General features: G+C 39.4%; 1 protein-coding gene across 1 annotated transcript; it reads left to right on the top strand.

Moving 5' to 3' along the window:
* The first annotated feature begins 15,025 nt into the window (after positions 1–15,025).
* Positions 15,026–16,681, top strand: LOC104230209 (NAC domain-containing protein 2-like). Its single transcript, XM_009782949.2, has 3 exons — positions 15,026–15,341; positions 15,437–15,717; positions 15,983–16,681. The coding sequence occupies exons 1-3, from the start codon at positions 15,173–15,175 to the stop codon at positions 16,373–16,375; spliced, it is 843 nt and encodes a 280-aa protein (XP_009781251.1). The 5' UTR covers positions 15,026–15,172; the 3' UTR covers positions 16,376–16,681.
* The last annotated feature ends 1,808 nt before the right edge of the window (positions 16,682–18,489 follow it).

Raw genomic sequence — 18,489 nt, 5'->3', positions numbered from 1 at the left:
TGAGATCCCTTTCAAGTTGTTCCAGCTCATGCATGGTCTGCTTGACATAACTCATCACTTCAGAGAGAACGGTAATGCTGGTCATGTTCTCACACCGTAGACACCGTCTGATGATGGCATGGGCAATGGTCCTGATCTTATCTTTGGTTTGCTTCTTCTCTATGAGCAGGCGTTTTATCTGATCACTGCACGTCTTTAAAACCTGAGAATCCTGCATATGCTGATTCTTCAGTTGCCGTACTTCTTCCTTCATCCGGGCCAACAAGTCGTAACAGTATCTGCTCTCAATTTGGAAATCCTCGGCCTGATTAACTGCTTTAACCTCAAGTGTAGCCATTTCTCTCTTCATTTCGGCAACAGTTTTATCGTGGTCGCATTTCAATTGATTCAAGTATCGGTGATGCTTATTTGCTCTTGTACCCCACTGTACCTTGAGCTCTGCCATGATGTTTTTAGACTCTTCTAAACCATCTCGCCATTCCCTGACTTCACTTTTCAGCCCTTTTATCAACTGCTCGTCTGATCGACTCCTTGGTTGTTCATCAAGAGCCAATCTCAATTTCTGGATTTGGGCCCTAAGTCCTTCATTTTCTTGGGCCAATCTATTCTTTTCGCCTCGATCGATAGCAACTTGAACGTTGTGCTCATATTTCAGACCTTCCACTTGTTGCTTCAACCTGCTGATTTCGGTATGATAGCCTCTTTCTTTTGCCAACCAATCCCACTGCTTTTGCGATGACTCGACGAAATTCAGGATGTGGGGTCTTTTAGCCGGCCTTTCGTGTTCGATTTCTCTTCTATACCATGCAAGGTAACCTGGTGCCATTTCACTTTTGGCCCGATCCTGCACACAAGTATCTGCTTTCAAATATTGACATTCATTCCAGATCTGGCGGATTTTTGCTTCAGGAAATTGTCCGTCAGGGCTTATCTCAATTATTTGAGCACTAAGATCTTCCTCGTGTGGTACTATCTTGTATCTTCCGAGTTGTCTCAAGACTCGGCAGGGCGCGTAGGGTTGAATGCTCTTAAGTCCCATCAGTAGGAAATGGGTTCTAGTTGCTGGCATATACATGACCTCATCAACAGGCAACCATCCGAGTGTCCACTGTATTTGGCTGGCAGTAAGAACTTGAAAGAATGAAGTCCATGCAATAACTCCTTTGGGCAGACTGATCTCTTTGGTCCTCGTGTAAAACTCTTCTATGCAAGTTTTCTCCGAGGAACCATGGCTCAAAAGTTTGGAACGATGACAGAGATGTTCAGTCATCCATATTTGTAGCAGCAAGTTACACCCTTCGAAGAAATTCCCCCGGCTTTGCAGGCTGTGAGAGCTCGAAAGATATCGGATACCACCATAGGCGCGAGAGTACTATCATTTTGAGTGAGTAAAGTACTGACGACCCCGGATATCTTCAGATCAATATTTCTATCTCTTCTTGGAAATACCAGAAGGCCCAAAAATGTTATCATGAAAGCCACCCGTCTGTGCTTCTCCCACTTCTGACGACTACCTTTGTTGCATAGCTTGTTAATCGTATTGTTGAATCCTCCTACATGACCATACCTGTCGTATATGAAGCATGGATTGCAAAAACCGGCGGCCAAATCTGGGTTGTGGACCGTCCTGGGTATTTTTAGTGAGTCTAGAAATCGATGCACCGTGACAGCTCTTGGGGCGACCAGGTATCTTTGCCTTAATGGAAGTTCAGCATTTCCGATGTACCCAGCCATCTCCTCCAGAGTCGGGGTGAGTTCAAAATCGGAGAAGTGGAAAACATTGTGCGCTGGATCCCAGTAGGTGACCAAAGCTCTTATGATATCTCCCCGAGGCTGGATTTCCAGTAAACCCGTGAGACCTTTCAGATATTTCTTGACCTCATCTTGCCCTTCAGCACCTAGATCATTCCACCATAGCTGTAACTTGACAGGGATTTAGTCATTATCGAAAAGTGTTCATTTTGCATTGTGCTCATCCTGCACATTTATTAAGGCAGCTTTAAGCAAAAATGATTTGACTCAAAAAAAAAAAATTGACTATTTTTTCTAAAAAAGAAGGTCAGATTTTCGAACACGGCCTTTCAGCACTTCGGGGATGAAGATTTTAAGGCTATGAGGGTCAACCGACCAAAAATTCTAAAAGACGACCGATAGTGGCTGTTTATGCAAAATCAGCCTTCCGCCGTCCCTTGCGGGAACATTTGGCTATTTTTGACAAAAACAATCACTTGATTTATTTATGACTCTTCTAGTAGTAATGAAAACAACATGGGGAGCATGGCCTCACAAAGCCTCGGGGACGAGGATTCTAAGGTCGTTGGGCAATTTGGTCAGAAAATAAACATGACCAATAATGGCCGTTCGTGCAAAGTCAACCTTTCGGCGTCCCTTTGGGGAACATTCGGCTATCCTTGACAAAACGGCATCACCCGATTCATTCATGACGAAATTAAAATTCTAACATTCTGGCTATTTTGAAAAAGGGAGGTTGGACCCGATGAGGGTTGCCTACGTATCTCGCACCTTGTGAGAATCAAACCTGCGTAGTTCGGGTCAGATCAGAAACTACGGAAATATTTATGAATTTTAAACTTCTTTTCACTTTTTTTTTTATTTTTGAAATTTCGAAAATATTTTAAAGAGATACTACAAATGAAACAACATTTTTTTGAATTTTGAATTTTCCCTTCTTTTTTTTTACTTTTAAATAAATACCTTTTTTGGATTTTGAGAGTGATTAAAAGGAATTTTTTTTATATGTTTTCTTTTTTATAAATCAAACTAAAAGACAAATTTTGTTTTCATTCCAGCGAGGTTTTGATACTACTTGGACATTGGTTTTATTTTTCCAAAAATAAGTAATTATCTCCCTACGCTGCTATTTTTTTTTGTAGAAACAGGTCAACATGCAGATCTGAAGCAAATAAATGCGCCAAACAAACGGGATGCAGCAGGATGGTCTTTTCATTTCAGGTTACCTGACCTAGACGGACCCAACCCCTGTGTTGAGTCCCCTATGTCAAATGCAACATGATGCAAATAAGCGTTCCTACTAGGGGTCCGGCATGAGGTTTTGTTATGCTAGGTTTATAACCTGGGTATATGTTCTAGACTGTGTACCCGAGCGGACAACTCGAGTCGAGGAGGGGGCTACGTACCGGGGACCCGCGAGATTGTCCGGCTTTGTAACTTGTCCGGCCTCTTTCTTATTTCAGGTATTGACACTAACAGAATAGGGAGTCTCGACCAGTGAGCTTCCCCCCGGAGGTAAGAAGAGAAGGGTTTCGGCACAGTTTATATAAAGTTCAGATAATATCAAAGCGGTAAAAGACAACATTTAGCACGTTATGCCAAAACATGTAATAAAGATCAGATAATAAGGCCAAATATAACAATTATTGTAAGCTCGAATTCTTAAACCCTGAACCAAAGGTTCTGGGTTGAAATCCCCAGCAGAGTCGCCAGAGCTGTCACACCTCCTTTTTGCGCGCCTACCCCGAGGGATAGATGCGCGACGGAGTTTTTCCAATTTAAGTGACAAAATTCGAAATGGGATTATTTATTTAATTCAGAGCCACCACTTGGGAAAAGTTTGGCTTTTGGTGTCCCAAGTCACCGGTTTATCTTGAATCCCAAATCGAGGAAAATATTCGACTTTCCAAATGAAGTCTGTGAACCAGAAATTCTAAGTAAGGAATTTTGTTGACCCGAGGGAAGGTGTTAGGCACCCCCGAATCCCGTGGTTCTAGCACGGTCGCTTAAATTGTTATAATGGCTAAATATCTGATTTAAATACATGTTGTGACTTATGTGCTTTTATTAAGTTTAAACCGCTTTTATTGTTATCATTTATTTTTTATAAAATTGCAACGTCGTGAAAATGCATCTCGAACCACGTCACAATCAATGCACCCATAGTTGTTAACACATTTCGACTCCGTTGAGATTTGAATTTGGGTCACATAAATGGGCACCCGAATTTAAGAATGTAAATTAATTAAATCGCGCCTAAAGAGTCTAACGCGTTATTATCTTTGGGGAAGGTAGTGAAATTCACTAAACAAGTCCATCCCAAATTCTAAGTATTTATTATGATCGATTATTGAGGGCCCCACAATTTTTATTTGGCGAGGCTTGTCTCATTATTTTTTTTTTAAAAAAAGATTAGCCTACAATGACTACATTTTCTATTATGTTCGTCTCTAAGAAATTGAAGAAAGAAAAATACATACTAATTGAGTTACATGTTTGGCCAACTCCGGATTCTTGTTAATTATCTGATTAATTATTTACGGGGCGGGAATTGTTTCGTGCCTTATTCCATGGGTGAACATGCTTTTAATTTGATAAGAGAAATTGCATACAAGATTTGATGAAATGCTAAGCTTACTCCAAACGTTTCTCGAGTTGAATTTAACTAACTTATTTAAACTAGATTAAGGGAATTAACTACTAGAAACTGCTACTAATGGGATTCGAACATGGTTCTATAGACTGCCTAACGAAATCCAATTTGATAGAGTTAGTTTAAATGACTTAGAACTAAATTGCGTCTCTTGCCAAATTAGAAGCAGCATGCCTTACGTGTTTAGAATAAGAATAGAAATGAGATTCACCTATCAATTTACTAAACACATGTGCACTCTACGTCATGAGGTCAACTAAAACAACTAAATAAACAGCGTAAACAAACTAAGGTTCCAATTAAGTACAAGCTACCTCATAAGTTTGCTATTGAACTACAAACTAAAATTACACGAATCTAACAACGTTTATAAAGCTATAATTACAACAGCAAATGATTGAACTCCTTTGCATCTTTCAATTCGTACTCATTGTTACTGTTACATCAGTGTGAGATTCAAAGTGTGTACCTGGATGTTGAATACAACAGAAGAAAAGAATACAGAGAAGTCAGCAGCAGCAACAACAAGAATGGCAGCAACAACAACAAATACAGCAGCAGTGACAGTAACAAAGTGCACCAGGAACAACTCAAACGAAACCCGAAAAGATTTGTGATAACCAGGTAGCAACAAACAGCATGCAAAACTCAAAATGGACTCGAACTCAATCCAAGGTTGGACCATTAGATTGCATAGGAAGTTTCAACGAATTGGAGTCAAACCAAAAAAGAAACAGTATCAACTACTGAGACTTCACACTAAACCAAAGCCTGATGGAATTATGTTGCCAACCAAAAACTGAATTTGTTCTCTTTTTAGGACTGTTTTTATATCTGAAAAAACCTCCTCTAACTAATCGAGACCCTTCTCCTTTTATAGCCTTGCATCAGACCATCTACAGCCTGTTAAACCATTCAAAATCCCTCCCATCTCCTGTTGTTTTTCCACTCAACCATTTGAAAATAAAACCCCTCCCATGAGATTCCCCTGACAACAAACTCTTTTCATTATTAAAATGCTTTATCATTTTATTAAACTAAACCAAACATGGGCAGCAGGAATGTATCCTGACAGCACATGCTGTCCAATTATTCTAATCCCCTAACTTCTGACCAAACACATGCTGCCCAGAGTCAAAAGTGAAGCACACATGCTATTAAATTGAACTATAATCTGTAATTCTTGCTAACACCAACAGCTATCCAATCCTTAGGTGATTTCTGATTCAAATAAACACACTAACAAGCAGCTATACTCAATTCTTTAATTGGATTCAAACAAAGCTTCAGCAGAAAATGAATAACATGAGTCAAATTATTACCATTCAAGGCTGAGACTAATTGACGACATATATTGAATCGACTACGCGAATCACAAACACATACAATCAATAGCTAATGATCAGAATCGAACAGTATTAAATAGGGGTTTCAGATTGCACTGTCAAAACCAGAAATGACCCTGGGAACCAATTAATCGATCGAGTATTATTTCCATTGATTACACTGTCAAACACATACACTCATCAATGAATAGCAAAAGAGATTCGATCAAATGAGAAGTCCGGGCGAGGACAGAACAGTCGACACACAAAAAAAAGAAATCCAAAACAAATCAACTAATCATTTGGACATATGAACAGACATTTAACAAAACAACAAAATGGACTGACAAGGAAAAGGAAAACAAAAATACCTCAAAGGCTTGAAAAATCAGAAGGTCCTATCTCGGATTTGAATCGACCTTTCTTGGGGTTGAACGAACTTTAATCGAAGTGTTCTCACTGAGAACACTCCGATTAAGGTCCATTAGACCCTAATCCTCTGGCTCAAACGGACAAAAATCGGACTCAGGGCTTTTAGGGTTTTTATGGCAGATTTGGGATTCAGGTTTTCCTGGTTGGATTCGGACCAAACCAAGCTTGGTTTGGTCACGAGGGAGGTCAGAGGAGTGTCTAGTGTGAATCTGGTGTAGGTCTGGCATGGGTCGAGGCCTGGCTCGAATCTTCAAATGAAGATTCGAGATGGTGGGGGAAGATTCGAGACCCACAGCTAGTGGATCTGTGTTTAGGGGGTCGAGGTGGTCCTAGGGTGTTAAGATGGTGGTCACCGGCGTCCTTGCCGCCGGGTTTATGGCGAGGGGAAAAGGGGGCGGCGCTAGGGTTTTGTGGGGTTTGGGTCTGTAAGGGAGACGAAAATGAGGGAGGGGTGCTTGGATAGGGGGCGGGGTACGAGATGAGGGCTTATATACGGGGTGGATGGTTTGATCTTGGCCGTTAGATCAGTCGAGATCAATGGCCTGGATCTCTCACTTAACGGAAACGGCATCGTTTGGTTAAGTGAGACCGGGTTGGTCTTTGGGTGGAATGGGTCGAGTTAGGTAATGGGTAAGGGCGATGGGACGATGGCCGTCAGATCAACCTGGTTTGAACGGCTGAGATGGGTTGTCCTTGAAACGACGTAGTTTTGGTGTCAAACTTCGTCGTTTGGTGGCCTGGGAGATGGGTCGCTTGGACCGGCTGCCTTTGGCTGCTTTTGGGCCTCAAATTTTCTTAAAGAAAACAAGCCTAATCCGATTTTTAAACCAATTTGCACTCTTTTTCTTTTATTTCTAATTTTAAAACACAAAACCTAATTAAAATGAAACTAAACACCCATTAATTTAACACAATTATCACACACATATTAAAATATTTAAATAGATAAAATCACACCATGGCGACAAATAGAATAAAAGATGCATTTTTTTTGTGATTTTCCTTTTAATAACCGAATTATGGTTCAATTACACACGACATATATTTTTGTATTTTTGTTTGATAATACTAAATAAGAATGGACAAAACCACAAATAACTACCAAAAATGTCACGTAAATTCCAAAAATTGTACAGTGAGACCATTTGTTATTATTTTTGATTTCTTTTGGAGTGATTGTCGCGTAAACAAAAATCACGTGCTCACACAAAGGATACTTATTCTTGATTGTTACTTTGTTCAACTGCCTGTAATTAATGTACATCCTCATAGTGCCATCCTTCTTCTTCACAAATAGAAAAACGCACCCCAAAGCGACACACTAGGCCAAATGAACCCCTTATTAAGGAGTTCCTGAAGCTACTCATTTAACTCCTTCAACTCCGCAGGTGCTATACAGTATGATGGAATAGAAATGGGCTGAGCGCCCGACACCAGATCAATACCAAAATCAATATCCCTGTCTGATGGCATGCCCGACAGGTCTGCAGGAAACACATTGGGAAAATCCCTCACAATAGGAATAGAATCAACACTAGGAGTCTCTACACCGACGTCCCTTACAAAGGCTAGATATGAAAGACAACCTTTCCCAATCATCTGCTGGGCCCTCAAGAACAAAATTACTCTATTGGGAATATAATCAGTCAAACCTTGACACTCAACTCGTGGCACACCCGGCATAGCCAATGTCACTGTCTTAGCATGATAGTCCAAAATAGCACGACATGGAGATAGTCAATCCATGCCCAATATAACATCGAAGTCCACTATACATAATTACAATAGATCCACTCGGGTCTCCAGACCTCCAATAGTCACCACACACGACCGGTACACACGGTCTACAACAACAGTATCACCCACCAGAATAGATACACGAACAGATGAAACAAGAGACTCACGGGGCATATCCAAATAACGAGCAAAGTATGATGACACATAAGAATAAGTGGAATCGGGATCAAATAATATATAGGCATCTCTGTAGCAGACTGAGACAATACATGTGATCACAGCGTCTGAAGCAATAGCATCGTGTCTAGCTGGAAGTGCATAGAAATGGGCCTGACCGCCACCTGATTAACCTCCTCCTCTAGGGCGACCCCTAGCTGGATGACCTCCACCCCTAGCTGGGTGGGTGGGTGGTGGTGAAGTAACTGGCACTAAAGCCGATGGCTGACTCCTCTCCTAAGATGAACCCCCAAGACTACGAGGACATTGCCTCCGCATATGACCCATCTCTCTACACTCATAGCAACACCCGGGTGCTGTAGACGAGGACTAAAGGGAACCCCTAGCACCGGAATGACTAGCAGATGCACCTGGCATGGAAGAGCCCTGAACTGATAGAGCACGGGACGAACTCTGAGCTAGAAGGGCATTGAGTGATAACTGGCCCTGATGAGAACTGTGAGAATCATGACCCGATGATGCCCCACGATAACCTAGGCGAGCTGGCTGAGCATGCCTGAATGGACGGCCTCTGCTATGCTAAAACTAACCTCTCGAAGGAGTACCACCATAACTACCAGATCCCCGAGGCCTCTTGGCCTCCTTCTCATCTCGCTCCTGGCAACGAACTAACTTAATATCATGAGAAATATCAATAACCTCCTCAAAAGTAGCACCAGACACCCTCTCCCTAGTCATGGGAATACGAAGCTGATATGTGAGGCCATCAACAAACCTCTTAATCCTCTCTCTATCTGTCGGAACCAACCAAATAGCATGACGAGCTAACTTTGAGAACCTTATCGCATACTGCGTCATAGTCAAATTTCCCTAACGCAACCACTCAAACTGCCTGCGCAGCTCCACTCTACGATACTGTGGAACATACTTCTCCAAAAAGATAACGGAGAACTGCTGCCAGGTAAGAGGTGCTGCACCAACAGGCCTACGCCTCTCATATGCCTCCCAGCAAGTGAAGGCGGCTCCAGAAAACTGAAAAGTAGTGAAAGTGACCTTGCTGGTCTCCAGAATACCCGTTGCACGAAGAATCCTTTGACACTTGTCCAAGAAACTCTAGGAATCCTCGCTCTCTACACCACTGAAAGTCGGATGCTGAAGTCTACCAAACCTCTCCAACCTACGCTGCTCATCCTTTGGCATGGCAAGAGCTACATAGTCCTAAGCAGCTGCAACTGGCTGGGCTGGATGTACCCCCAGTGTTTGAAGTCCCTGCACGACCTGCTCAGGTGTGTAAGCGGCAGGAGTCTGAGTGCCTCCCCCGGCCTGAGAAGTAGTTGCGACTGTAGTAACTGAGACCGCCTAAGCTAGGCTAGTGAATACTAATAGAATCTGAGCCAAGGCCTCCTGAAGACCCGGAATCACAATAGGAACAGCTGGTGCCTGAGCTGGTACTGCTGGAACGTCCGTAACTGGGACCTGATCCTAAACTGGGGTGGGTAGAGGATTTGCAGGTGCTGCCCTAGGTATAGTGTGGGCCACACCCCTGCCCCTATCGCTACCACGACCGCTTCCTCGACCTCTAGTGGCCACAGCTGGTGGTACTGTTGGTCGTCCATCCTGACCGGTCGCTCATGTCCTCATCATCTGTGAGAGAATAGAATAACAGAAGTTTAGCACTTAGATCAACAGATTCGCACGACAAGAATTTCAAGAATATGAAGTTTTCCTAAAGGTTCTGCAGCCTCTCGAGGATAAATACAGACGTCTCTGTACCGATCCGCGAGACTCTGCTAAACCTGCTCATGACTCGTGAGACCTATGTAACCTAGGCTTTGATACCAACTTGTCACGACCCTAAACCCAGACCCGATCGTGATGGCGCCTCTCGTGAAGACAAGGACAATCGACACAACACCCAATTCAGTTTCAACAATTATAATAACATAATTTAAGTCATTAACATGATAATAATCCCAAATAAAAGTGAACTAGTACAATTTGCGAAAAACCCAACACAGCCCGACATCGGGGTGTCACCAGTCATGAGCATTTAAACATGTGTCTAAGAGTCTAAAAGAGTTTATACAGTCTATTACAGAACTAGAAACTGAAAGTAAAATAGGAGGGAGAAACACTGGGCTGCGAACGCCGAGTAGCTACCTAGTGGACTCCGAATAGCCTGCTGGGGGCAATCAGCCCTCACTGGCAAGACCCGAAGCTCCTGAATCTGCACACAGGGTGCAGGGAATAAAATGAGTACTCCAACTCAGTGAGTAATAATAATAAATGAAGACTAAGCGATAAGAAATCACGTAAAATACAACAACATGCTATAAAGAGACAGTGTAAAACCAATAAAATGCAATAAAACAGTGAAATCTTATAAAAGCACCTTAATTCAATATATGCTTCTTTAAACTCCTTTTTAACAGTTAAACAAGTAAATGAAAAGCAACAAGAAAAGATAAACACATAAAATCCATCCCTCGAGCAAAATGTCAATAGAATCAGCCCCTCGGGCAATAACATCGAACAACACCAGCCCCTCGGGCTATATCACATATCACACTGGGTACCTGCAATATCAAGCCATCTAGTGACATAATCAATAGGCTCTTGGCCTCATATCAAGCCACCTTGTAGCGTACAACTCAGGTCATCGGCCTCATAATCATAATCAGTACAACACTGCTGCGGCGTGCAGCCCGATCCCATAATAATCCTCGCAACACAGGTCCTCGGCCCTACTCAGTCAGAAATCTCTAAAAGCCACTCGGGCATAGTAAAATATGATGCTCAGCCCAAAATATCATTTAAAGTGTTAATAACAGAGTAAACATGGATGAGTTATGAAAACATTATAATATAACATAACTGAGTACAAGTATAAAGTTACAACAGTGAGGAAATAGTAGTAAAAATCTCCTAAAGGTCCAAAACAGTTGGCACGAGTCCCAAATATGGCATTCAGCCCAAAACATGATGATGACAAACAGTTTTCAATCAAGTACGCAGTATAACAGTCATACGAGATGGACTAAGTCACAATCCCCACTGGTGCACGACCCCACGCTCGTCATCTAGCATGTGCGAAACCTCAATATAGCACTACGATATGAAATTCGGGTTTCATACCCTCAGGACAATATTTACAATTATTACTCACCACGATGCGGTCTAAATTCTAACCCGCGATGCCCTTGCCTCTCGAATCGGCCTCGGATGCTCCAAATCTAACCAAAATCAGTGCAAAACCATCAAAATATGCTAAGGGAACAAAGCTCACTCGAAAGAAATCAAATTACAACACAAATCCCGAAATTAGCCAAACCCGACCCACGGGCCCACGTCTCGGATTCGGATAAAAATTACATTAATAGACTCCTTATCGCTCTCCGAGTTCATTCATATCAAAATCACAAAAATCCAACCACAAATGATCTCTCAAATCCCTAATTTTAGGTATCCAATTACAAGCCCTAGTTCTTCAATATTTAGGCTTAAATCCAACAATATCCATAATTAATTAGGTAAAAATCATATTAGGATGGAGTATTAAGTCCATGAATCTTACCTCCAACTGTTACCCCTTGATTCCCTCTTCAATCCTCTTCAAAAAGCATCAAAATCTCCCAAAAATGGAGGAACTTAGGCTAAAAATGCGGAAATGAGCTTTTAAAACATTCTGCCCAGTCATTTAAATCCTTCTTCGCGAATGCGGTCAAAGGCTCGCGTTCGCGAAGCACAACCTGACGTTGACCACAATTTCCTTCTTCGCGAACGCGTCTCCCCTCTCGCGAACATGAAGTCTCAGCTCCTCAACCCATCGCGGACGTGGTTCTCCTCTCGCGAACGTGTAGCTCAATGACCCCAGCCCTTCGCGAACGTGGGACCTCCCTCGCCAACTCACATGCCAAACCTTCAGCCTCACATGCTAACCCTTCACGAACGCGAGGGCCCACTCGCGAATGCGAAGGCCAACTGTCTGCAACATCAACAACAGAATTTCTGCAACTTCATCCAACTTGAAATGGTCCGTTTAACCACCCCGAAACTTACCCAAGGCCCTCGGGACTTCAACCAAACATGCCAATATATCCCATAACATCATTCAAACTTGTTGCAACCTTCGGAATGCTCAAAACAACATCAAAACACCAAATTTGCAATGGATTCAAGGCTAAGAATTCCAAAATATTTCAAATTCCGCTTTCGATCAAAAAGTCTATCAAACCACGTCCGAATGACATGAAATTTTGCACACATATCCCAAATGACACAACGGACCTAATGCAACTACCAAAATTCCATTCTGACTCTTATATCAAAATCTCACCTATGAACCGAAAAACGTCAAAATTCCAATTTCGTCAATTCAAGCCTAAATCTACTCCGAACCTCCAAAACACATTCCGATCACGCTCCTAAGTCCCAAATCACCTCCTAAAATTATCCGAACCATCGGAACTCACATCCGAGCCCTTTAACACATAAGTCAACATCCAGTAGTCTTTTCCAACTTAAGCTTCCTCAAAAGAGACTAAGTGTCTCAAACCTTACCAAAACCTCTCCGAACCCGAGCCAACCAACCCGATAACACATAGCACCGCAGAACAAGACAATAAGATGCAGAAATGGGGAAAACGAAGCGGTAACTCATGAAACGGACGGCCGGGTCGTTACATAATACTTACTGGGTACCATTGTTCCACCGTTCTTGGGAGTATATGATTGAGATTATGTTTTTCAGGAGTTTATATGAGTTGATCAGACTGCCATTAGTACTTTGTTAATTATATCTCTTTAGTTGTTATCAAATTTTAGGTATACCTAGTTGTATAGACTAGGTACCATCACGACATCCTATGAAGAAAAATTGGGATCGTGACAAAATAACAAGAAGAGTAGTCCAATCTCAAATTAGTAATATTTTTTTTGTGAATATAAATATTTTTTGTTCTTAATTTTGGTTATTTCTTAATGTTTTAACCAATTAACATTGCATATTATTATAGATTTAGATAAAAATGAAGATGTTGAGATATCTATGTTTCGCAATAGGATTCAGATGTGTTAGATGAAAATTTGTTGGTGTTGGATATGCCATGAGCACGTTGGAAATATTTTTCAGTAGTTTGCTTTTAATAAATGAAGATTGTCCTTATTTTTTTATATTTTATAGTAATCTATTGGAACAATGTCAAAAATTATTAAGTTGCAAAAGCTTTCTATCCAACAAATATAATTTTGTGACTTATATATATATATATATATATATATATATATATATATATATATATATATATATATATATATTACATTTTAAATTAAAACTTAAATTGCCCGTGGGGGCCCGTGACCTATGTAGAGCTGGGTTGGGCTAATTATTTTAAGGCCCATTAAAATAATGGGTCAGCTCAGCCTAACTTGTCAAATGTCAAAGCCCGCATGAATTGGGCTAGGCTGGGTTGGCCAGCCCAGCCCGTATTAACGGCTCTACCCTTCACCCACAAAACCGGGGAAAAAGTTACTTTTCGTGATTGTGTTTTTGAACAATCAAAGATATACTGTTTATGTATTTTTGTTTTCTTAAACAATAAACATGAAAGGAACAACATATATAAATTGGCTAAGATATACGACAAGCACCTCATAAATCATGTATTTTTGTTTTCTTAAACAATAAACATGAAAGGAACAACATATATAAATTGGCTAAGATATACGACAAGCACCTCATAAATCATGTACAGATACTGTTTTCAAGTCACTTTCTTCAATACATACAATGAATCTCTACTATCGCCAAGTGCGCATAAGTTTGATAAAAAAAGGTTCTTGTATTTTTCAAGAGACACTTTCTTCTCCTTTTAGAAAGGAACAAAAGAAAAAAATGTAGTGGGGCTCTAATTTAGCTATGCAACAACTCAAATGATATTCTCTCTAGCTATTACCTGACGCGGTTCCATTCATATAATAGAGATATTGATTTGACGAAAATATCAGAACTCTATAACACCAAAAGTCCAAAATTCTTGTAAGTTGTTGTCCTCATATAATTGAATCTCGAAACTTAGTCGCTGGATGAGGATAATTTTTTAATATTAATGGTGGAGTTCGGGACCGTTTGTGCACATTTCGGTTATTTCATGGAGTACTTACGACCTTCTATCAATACAGATATTGAAAATTTTATACCAAGTTAGGATCAGAAATTGAACCCTAATCTTACATGATTTTTACCATCTTCACTAACGCGAGGCCACATCCTTGCATGTAATCAGGACTACAATTTCTTGTAATGAATTTTATTTATTTATTTTAATAGTTAGGAGTTACTATTAGGATGCTAGTGGTCATTTACGGATGCAACGCTTTATCTGCTGGTTATTATCGTACTTTCCATCTATTTTGTATTTCTTATATTGCAGTCATTTTATTATGATTCTATTGATGATACTAATATATTGTCTCTTGTGGCCTTCTTGAGCCGAGGGTCTCCTGGAAACAACCTCTCTGCTCCTCGGGCTGCCTCTCAGGGTAGGGGTAAGGTCTGCGTACATATTACCCTCCCCAAACTTCACTTGTGGGATTACACTGGATCGTTGTTATTGTAATATTGAAAAAAGCCATGGAGTGAAAGTTTGTTAAAGTAGCACAAACAAGAAAAAAGATAAGACTAAGGATTTGCTTTCCCCTCCCCTCTACCTTCCTCCATGCCCATAGATACGTTATCCATTGGAGGAAGAAACAATAATGGGAAACTATTTAAAGTAATATACCTAACCTATGGTTTGCAATACCCATAATACGAGGTATGCAAGTCAAAAACAACCAATCAAATTAGCAAGAAGACAAAAAGAACCCAAGAATAAATTGGCCAACCTTCTCCTTTTAAACATTTCAAACGCTCTCACTTCTCAATAGTTTCCTCTTACATAGAATCTAATTCCCTCTTCCCTCCTACATGAACCCTACTTTTCAATACCTTTCTTAGCTTACAAAAACGAATTTGAAAAGGGGTTTTGTTCTTTTCCACATATCATACAACATATATATTTCTCCCTTCTATTTATTTCCTTGACCATTTTAAAAAATGGTTGGGAAAAATAACTCCGAGCAGCTTCCTCCTGGATTTAGGTTCCATCCTACTGATGAAGAATTAATCATGTATTATCTTCGAAATCAAGCTACCTCGAGGCCTTGTCCTGTTTCAATCATCCCCGAAGTTGATGTCTATAAGTTTGATCCCTGGGAATTGCCTGGTTAGTATACTCGTTAAATCGCGTTTAATTCAAAGAATTAATTTGTAGTTGATTTTTAAGTCTTGAATTAATTTTTTCTTATGAAATTCTTGTAGAGAAAGCTGAATTTGGGGAAAGGGAATGGTACTTTTTCACCCCTCGTGATAGGAAGTACCCAAATGGAGTTAGGCCAAATAGAGCAGCTGTATCAGGTTATTGGAAGGCTACAGGCACAGATAAAGCAATATATAGTGGATCAAAATATGTTGGTATTAAGAAGGCTCTTGTTTTCTATAAAGGAAAGCCCCCTAAGGGTATTAAGACTGATTGGATCATGCATGAATATCGATTAAGTGAATCCAGGTCTCAACCAATCAGGCCAAATGGCTCCATGAGGGTAAGACTTGAATTCTTGGAATTGTTTTCTACTATAGTTTAACTTGTATACTATGTTAGCATAGACGTTTTTACTCTATCAGATCATTTTAAAAGGTAATTACATGCAATAATCTATATTATTGAAAATATGGCAAGTAACTTTCTAGAATATGTTAAGTCGTACTCGTGTAAAAATTTCACTATAATACATGGCAGTGTTCTACCATATATTATAAGAGTTTTTGTCATGACTAAAAGTACAATTTTTTCGCCATTTTTTTCAGTTGGATGATTGGGTGCTTTGTAGAATTTATAAGAAGAAGAATTTGGGAAAAGCTATGGAGATGATGAAAGTTGAAGAAGAGACACAACAGCCTGAAATATTGAGTACTAATCCTGTTGAAATTATTGCTACTACTGGACCACAAACATTGAAATTGCCAAGGACTTGTTCACTGTCTCATCTATTGGAAATAGATTATTTTGGGTCAATTTCACGACTATTTGATGACAATGCTAACAACCAAAACACAATGACCAATATTAATATTGGAAATATGCATCATCCTGCCCTGGAAAAATTTCAGCTAGGGGAATTGTCACACCAGTACATGACTAGTACCAACGTTAATGGAAATACGCCAATTTTTGTGAATCCAGCCTTTCAATACCAGTGAAAATGGATGCTTCGGGATGGATTTCAAGAATGAAGATGGTGGAAAACACCAATTACTATACGCCTCAATCTCTCAAGCACATTGGGATCAGTTACTAGTATTATTTCAAGAATTGTAACATATAGATGTGATTTAAAGGTCAAGGAAAATATCTAACAGTGTGTGATTGGTACTATCTGCAAGCAATCTCCGTAGACCATAAAAAAAAAAAAAAAATTGTTGTATACTTGTATTACTATAGAATGGTATTATTTCGTAGCACGTGTTTGGCAAATAACTAATTAATTTTCTTAAACCTTTCGTTTCCATTTTTAGCAAAGAAAATGTCAATTTGGTGGGTAGATGATTGACTATACTCTCCAAATTAACATCAATACTTTCCTCAGTTCATTAAACTACCTAATTCAAGATAAGCTTTGCAAATCCGTGATTATATATTATATGACTAACAGAGATAAGTTTTTGGGATAAACTCCACAAAAGACGGGAAAGAAGACCTTCGGAAAATTACAGACGTCGTGAGCCGAGGGTCTCCTGGAAATAGCCTCTCTGTCCCTCGGGGTAGGGATAAGGTCTGCGTACATATTGCCCTCCCCAGACCCCAGTTATGAGATTATACTGTGTTGTTGTTGTAGTTGTTGTTGTTCTACTCAAGGTATATGAATCAAAAGGAAAAAAGAGATTAGGTCACAATCTTTTCTGAAAAATAATTAAGCTTTACAGTTAGACAAATTATAAGCAATAACAAGAAAAAACAACTTTTTATTATGTATAACAACAATCGATATCTTCAGATCTAATAGTAACTATAATAATAATAACAATAATACTTTATAGATGACGACCACCAATCCCCAGTATCTTGTTGTATTGATTGTTTCAAGAAAGATGCGAGATAAAGTAAGGAAATAACTTTCCTTTCAACAATAAAAATTTTAAAAAATTAAATTGCACGATATTTGTATTGAGGGGGTAGTATAACATCGTTATCACAATAAAAAATATAGATAACAAGAGCATAAATGTGAATGGCGGTGATCGGGAAAAGGTAGACTTTTGACAAAAGAATGAAGGTGATGGACGTGGTAGAGTGGCCAAAGGAGTGTGGTGCATGCATAGATTATCAAAAAGAATCCACATCGTAGACGTTGATATTTTAGGACTATTACTTACCACTATATACTATTTTGGTCTCTCATTTCTTATATCTTTTTTGGATAATTATTCGTCATCCAAATTCTACCTAGTAAGTATTAAACTCCTATATATTAAATTTTTGGATAAGGTCGAACTGTGAATTCATTGAAAGTTATACATTTGGATTGGAGTGTTCTTTATCAAGCTATATTGATTTATTTTTCTTTTATAATATCATTATCAATTGGTCTTAATCCGGTGATCAGGCACAACCTAGAATTTTCTAAAAGAGTGAGAGGGCACAGTTGGACAGTAAGTTAAAAGAATGCATGTATTTTCTAACTCTCAAGGCCAGCCTATCTTCTTTCTTTTTCATTAAAAGATGTGTTATCCGAGTCAGATTGCTAGCACTTTAATTATTTTATTAAATACTTGTTATCTTTCATGAGGTTCAAGGACATGAACAAACATGTACTAACTCCTTCACACAAAAGCTTAGACATAAGGAAATCTCTACGGTAGTTTGAGCCTTATTCTCCTATATGATTTTTACCTGCTTCATCAAATATTAGACCGTAGCATGTCACAAAAGAAAAAAGAATGAAGTTGAGATGGGGAGGGAGAAATTTTATATGCTGAATTTTACTTCTGCATCCCAAATTTGAAAAAGGGAAAAAGAGTTAAACATAACAAAGTAAAGATTTTTTCACATAAGTGATAATTACAGGTAACTTCTTTTTACAAGTATAGGTTACTTATCTAAAATACAGTAATTGATATATACAACAGTTTACTCGTAAAACGGTACAATTGAATTTATACGTGTTTTATAGACAAGTAAATTAATTTGATCCTGAAATAATAGATGAATTACATGAAAATATAATACTTAGCCTTGAGATAAAAATAAAATAGCAGAGATAGCAATTCCTGGAGCAAGGCTTCCGGGCACAACAACAATGATATCAATAAAGAAG

This window comes from Nicotiana sylvestris, chromosome 4 (genome assembly GCF_000393655.2).
Source record: "Nicotiana sylvestris chromosome 4, ASM39365v2, whole genome shotgun sequence".
Taxonomy (NCBI): Eukaryota; Viridiplantae; Streptophyta; class Magnoliopsida; order Solanales; family Solanaceae; genus Nicotiana; species Nicotiana sylvestris.
The sequence above is the reverse complement of the archived record's forward strand: the minus strand, read 5'-3'. Positions and strand labels throughout refer to the sequence as shown.

Excerpts from the sequence above, each read along its gene's own strand:
- LOC104230209 (XM_009782949.2), top strand. The coding sequence starts at position 15,173 with ATGGTTGGGAAAAATAACTCCGAGCAGCTTCCTCCTGGATTTAGGTTC. Across the intron at positions 15,342-15,436 it reads TGATCCCTGGGAATTGCCTG|AGAAAGCTGAATTTGGGGAA; the intron begins GTTAGTATACTC and ends AAATTCTTGTAG. Across the intron at positions 15,718-15,982 it reads GGCCAAATGGCTCCATGAGG|TTGGATGATTGGGTGCTTTG; the intron begins GTAAGACTTGAA and ends CATTTTTTTCAG.